General features: G+C 37.5%; 1 protein-coding gene and 1 long non-coding RNA gene across 2 annotated transcripts in view; one reads left to right on the top strand and one right to left on the bottom strand.

Moving 5' to 3' along the window:
- The window catches only part of LOC103106091 (uncharacterized), a 10,569-nt gene extending 10,275 nt beyond the window's left edge, over positions 1–294 (top strand). Inside the window, exon 3 of the long non-coding RNA XR_008913425.1 lies at positions 1–294. This exon is cut by the window's left edge and continues 62 nt beyond it. This is a non-coding gene — a long non-coding RNA (uncharacterized LOC103106091).
- SLC6A11 (solute carrier family 6 member 11) overlaps positions 1–6,000 on the bottom strand; it is a 185,130-nt gene that overhangs the window by 79,972 nt on the left and 99,158 nt on the right. The window contains exon 6 of the mRNA XM_001365646.4: positions 252–386. Within this exon, the coding sequence (XP_001365683.2) occupies positions 252–386 (135 nt within the window). The remainder of the gene's footprint in view (positions 1–251; positions 387–6,000) is intronic.

Here is a 6,000-nt window from a genome sequence, read left to right as displayed (position 1 = left end):
TAGATCCGAGTGAAGGCTATGGCATCTCTGGGCTATTCCGGTTCTTCTCAAAGAATGGAAACTGCAAACAACCCTAACTTCATTTTTCTCCAACTGAACAATAATAGCCAGCATTATAGTGCTTAAACATCTGCAAAATGTTTTATACATATTAACTCCTTTCAGTCAGTACACTAGCAAAGTCAGAGAGCTCTGTCTCTTTTCTGATAAATGGCAGCATCCTGGAAAGCCAGTCCATGAGTCCAACCTACCTGGGGATCGGAAAGCCGGGAAATATCAGGGTAGAGGTAAAACTTGATCCCTTCAGATGCTCCAGGCAGCGTCACTCCTCGGATGAGAAGAATCAGAAGCATGATGTAGGGGAAAGTGGCAGTGACATACACGACCTGTCCAAGAGAAGCAAAGAAATCAGGAAGGCTCTGTTTCCCCCTCAAAGTTTAAATCAAGAAAATTCCTTGAAAGAAGAGTCACCATTTTGTATCTGAATTATAGTCCAGGGGAGAGAGACTGGGTACTAGAGATCAGTCTATGAAACAAACTCATTACAGGTCATTGTACTACCTCATCTATAGCCACTATCTCAATCTGAATGTTTGTTTTTTAAAAAAGCAACTATTTCTTTTTTTTTTATTTGAAATTTTTTATTTAATTAATTTGGAATATTTTTCTATGGTTACATGAATCATGTTCTTTCTCTCTCCTCCTCTCAACCCCACTCGCCAACGAGCAATTCCACTGGGTTTTACGTTTGTCATTGATCAAGACCTATTTCCATGTTATTACTATTTGCACTAGGGTGATCATTTAGAGTCTACATCTATCCCCCAATCATATCCCCATCGACCCATGTGATCAAGCAGTTGAAAAAACAAGTATTTCTTGAGGCCTTTGTAACAACTCTAAGACAGAAGGACAAGGGCTAGACAAATGGGGTTAAGTAACTTTGTCCAGAGTCACACAGCTAGGAATTTTCTGAGGTCAAATTTGAACCCAGGTCCCCCTGACTCTAGGTCTGGTACTCTATCTACACCATCTTGCTGCCCCAATATGAATGCTTTTCAACTGTTTGCAGGCAAAAAGATTCTGGGAGAAACAAGTAAAATTTGATATTCAAAATGATATGTTTTGATAGCTAACTGGACAGTATACTTAACCAAAAGGGAATAATTTTTTTTCCTTAAAAGTAGTATTCAGAGGACCATTAGAAATACAACTTTTGGAAGTAGTGTGGTCTAGTGGAATGAGTATTGAAATCGACCTAAATACTAGTCCCAGCTCGGCCATTGACTAATTATGAGCTAGAACAAATCATTTTTCTCTGGGCTCCAACTTCCTTTTCATTCATTAAATCTGAAGAGTCAAAGTCATACATTTAAAGCTGAAAAGGTCACCTAGAGCTGGAAGGAAATTCTGAAAATATCTAGTCTAACCCTCTCATTTTATAGATATAAAAGCCCATAGAGATTTTCTCTCAAGTTCAGTGAGTCAGTCAATAAACAAAAATAAAAAAGTCAATAAACTTATTATATGCTGCTATGTGCCAGGCACTGTGCTAAGAATTGGGGATATACAAAAAGACAAAAGAATCTCTGGTCTTAAGGAGCTCACAATCCATTGGGGGAGATAACATGCAAAAACTACATATGAGGAAGCTATAGGCAGGATAAATTGGAAATAACCAATGGAGGGAAGGCATTAACACTAAAAGGAAATTGGGAGAGACTTTTTATGGAAGGGGGTATTTCATCTGAGATTTGAAGGGAAAGTTAGGAAGTAGAGATGAGGAAAGAGGGTCTTCTAGGCATGGATGACAGCCAAAGAAAATGCCCAGTGAAACGTTAGCAACTCTTCAGAGGTAGCAGGATTTGAACTCAGATTCTCCAATTGCCTGGTTAGTACTCTATTTCAGTGTACCACACTGAATTTTAGAGATAGGAAGGACTAAATTCATTATGTGTGATTTGGGACCATTGGCCTTGAAATTAATCAAAATAATTTTATTGCTGGGGGCTCCACTGAAGCTTTGTTTGAAAAGTTTGGGAACCAATGATCTCATTTTATAGACCAGGAAATTAATTCATTTTAAAGAGAGAATTCACTTTAGTTCTGGAAAACATGTCTCTGTGTCTTAGTTTTTCCTTTTGGAAAATGAACTGGACATTTACTCCAAGGTCCTTTCTATCTCTAATTCTATGATCTTAGGCAGTGAATGCTGGAGTCAGCTCAAACCCAAGCAGAGTGCTAAAATTTCATAGTGAATATTTATACCTCAGAAAAAGACAAATGCTACATTTCACGACTTCTTTTGTTGATTGTCTAGATTTAAGATAAGTCATGGAAAATATCAATGATGTAGATGAAACTGAAAAGTATATTGTTTGTGTGTGTATATTTACATACACATATTTATGGTGACTTTTGGAGAGTTAAACATTTACCAGCATACTACTAATTCTAGGATATCATAAGATACCAGAATGAAGAATTAAATTCCTTAAGGTCATTCAAGTAGGCAGTGCCAGAACACACAGAGAACAAAGGAAACAAATAGCTTCCAGACCCATTCTCTCCCCAACCCCCATCACTTATGCCCATAGTGTATGGAAAGAATATAGGATTTAGAGTATCTGGATATGTGGTATTTAGCCCCAACTCTTCTACATGACTTTTTACAGGTCCTGAAGTCCAGGGAAGATAAGGATCTTGCCTAAGGATATGATTCAGCTTATTTTTTATTTTTTTTTGTGACCCTGTGATAGTAATTTTGAAGGCAGAATGTGACAGCAAAAATAAAAAAAAATTTACAGCTTTCAAATTTTTTCCTCCAAGTCTAGTATTCCTTCTACTCCGTAGTGAGCTTATCTTCAGGGCACTCATATCAATTTCCCTATTTGGAAATGAGGATTATTAGCAATAATAATTTTAAGTAACAATTTTGCTACCTATATCACAGAGTTAATTTATCACAATGCCCTATCACAAAGTGAGGATTATTAATGATAATAATTTAACTAATAATTTTACTACCTACATCACAAAGTTAAAGAAAGTGCTTTTTAAACCTTGACATGTAAGATAATATATTCTATTTTTGTGACCTGAAATGATCTCCTATTTCCCTCAGTTTCCTCATTTATAAAAACAAGGACAATGATATAAATATAATACTTCATGGGGTTTTTGGAAGGGAGATGCTTTGTAGACTCTAAAGTACCCTATGCTATATTTTAACATTATGTGCTATGGCTTTAGGGGACTGTGTGTTCCAAATGCATCAACAGTGCAATATGGAAGCCAAGACAGTGTGATCAGGAGTCTGCTTTGAAAGAAACTTCCAGGAATAAGGAAGTGACTGTCCTCTTCTCCACCCAATGTACCTCAAAGCTATTATGTTCTGCTCTGGACACCACCATTTAGGAAAGACATCAGTAAGTCGAAAGGTATGCAGAGAGAAATACAACAACGGAAGGACCTCCAGCTCATGCCACATGAGGATTGGCTAGAGGACCTAGTTGTGTTTAGTCTGGAGAAGTTAGGATTCAGAGGTTGGGCATGATCGTTATCTTCAAGTACCCTGAAAGGTTTTCTAAAAGGAATTAATTTTAAAATTAATTTATTGTATTTATTATTATTATTATTAATAAAATATAATATATTATGTATAATATATTATAAAATATAAAAATGAATAATGATAATAATAATAAATTAATTATTAAATTAATCTATTTATCCCTAAGGGCATCACTAGGAGTATTGGTAGATGTCACAAAGAGACAAATTAAACTCAGTGTCAAGAAGAACTTCTTTACCATTAGAGCAATTGCAAAGTGGAACCAGCTGCCTTGGGAGGAAGTAGGTTCCACTCACTCCTGGAGGTCTTCTTACAACAACCACTCGTTGAATGTGCTATGGAAGAGATTCTTTTGATGGCATTAGTTGATCTTGGTCTTTGCTGAAATTCTTTCAAGTCTCAAATTCTATGATTCTGTGACCTCCAAGACATGACCTGGTCCTATTTTTTACATCCACCAATAAATCAAAGCATTTATTGAACACATGATGCTAACTAAGCACCTAGAACCCAGAGACAAAAGGGAAAGTATTCCTGGGCTCAAGAAACTTATATAATCACTTTGTTGACTGTGTGGAATATAGATTGGAGTTGTAAGAGAAGCCAAATAGGAGACTCTTGAAAGATTCTAGGCAATAAATTTTAAGAGGATGAAGTAGGGTAATGGCCATGTGAATGGAAAGAAGAGGATGGATAGGATGATGCTATGGATGGAAGTGGAAAGGACAAAAACTGGCAATGGATTATAGAATGAGGAGTTGAGGATGACTCAGAAGTCTAGACCTGGATGACTGGGAGGACAAAGGTACCCTGGACAGTACTAGGGAAGATGGGATGAGCATGGGGTTAACCCACCATATGAGGAGTGGCTGAACAATTTGATGATGGTTAGCTTGGAAAAGTTAAGATTTAAAGATGGGACAGAAGTCATAAGTCAAAGAGAGATGGGGCTAAAAGTCAGATATCCTGATATATCCATTCTAATATTCTTTCCATTAGACTGTAGGATCTCTTAGGGTATGAATTATAGACAGGGGTTATTGTAATCTGCCCCCCTTATCTAAATCTCTGTCCCTTAGCCTCCTTTCTACTTAAAATCCTAGAATTTAAGAGTTGGATGAGACCTAAAGGAGTTCGTCTAGTCTTACCCCCTAATTTTACTGAGGTCCAGAAAGATTCAATGACATGGCCACCCACAACCATAACTATTTAATGACCCTTGCCCTTTTTCTTTGAAACACTTCTGTTTTTGTCATAGCACAAATAGCATCTGCCTAAGATAAAGAGTGATAGAAGAAAAAAATCTTATTAACATATTACACCTGAAGGTTCTTTCCTCCCTCCCATAGTTCACTTTGAAGAGAAAAAGATGGAGAATCAGAGAGGGGAAGACAACTGCCCTGGGTCCTTCAGCTAGCAAATATCAAAGTTAAAAATTGAACCAAGTTCTGTTCAACTCTGAATCCTGTGCTTTTTTGCACCAATAAATATCAGAGTTCTTCTAGTCACAGCATCTTAATATCAGAGATGAAGAATTACATGGAATTATATGTTACATAAAAATAGGTAGCTTGGACTAACTAAATGGTCTCCAGTGCCATTCTACTTGAGAGCACAGATTCTATGATCCTGTAAATTTAATTGGATAAGCCTCTAGTAAGCGCCTACTGTATACAAGGGATTAGATGATGAGAATCCGGAACAAAAATAAAATTATTCTTGCCCTCAAAGAGCTTACATTCTTTTGAGGGAAAACAACATATACCCAGCAAGTAAACAAGAAATAAATACGAAATGATTGGAAGGTGGAAGATGAGAAGAGAAGCCCCAGCAACTGGAAAAGCACTTCTATTTGAGCTCCAATCTCTGATCTGTTCCTTCCTTACTTCATGGCCTCATGGCAGGTTGCTTTCCTTCTCTGGACCTGTTTCTTTGTCCAAAAAAAGGATGGGATTGGACCAGATGGTTTCTAAGCCTCCTTCCAGCTCCAAATCCTTTCACCATTTCCTAAGCAGCTGAGGCCCTGCCGGGAACTGTATCCTAACAGCCAGTTCTTGAACTCCAAGCATTATGATAAATTATGCATGAACAGTTTAATGCAAAGACAATGGGGTCTTTGACAAGTTACCCTCAAGCCTGGCTTTACCTTGACCTCTCTCAGCCCAGTGGTATAACTCAGGTCCTCTGAGGTGAAAAATTGACCCTGCAGACTAATCTGTCAGGTCCCTGGAGTCCCAGTTAAATGAAGTGTAAACTGTAAAGGGGAAAAAAGGAGTTTCTCCTATTGTTGGCTTTTCCTTTCCCATAGGTCAAGTCCTGGTGAATAGAAAGGTTAGCACAATTGGTGGTAATTATACTGTATCCTGTTTTAATTGACCCTAATTGCTCATTTACATACCAATACTTGGAATTGTGGTCTCCCCTTC

This window comes from Monodelphis domestica, chromosome 7 (assembly GCF_027887165.1).
Source record: "Monodelphis domestica isolate mMonDom1 chromosome 7, mMonDom1.pri, whole genome shotgun sequence".
NCBI classification, from domain to species: domain Eukaryota; kingdom Metazoa; phylum Chordata; class Mammalia; order Didelphimorphia; family Didelphidae; genus Monodelphis; species Monodelphis domestica.
The sequence above is the reverse complement of the archived record's forward strand: the minus strand, read 5'-3'. Positions and strand labels throughout refer to the sequence as shown.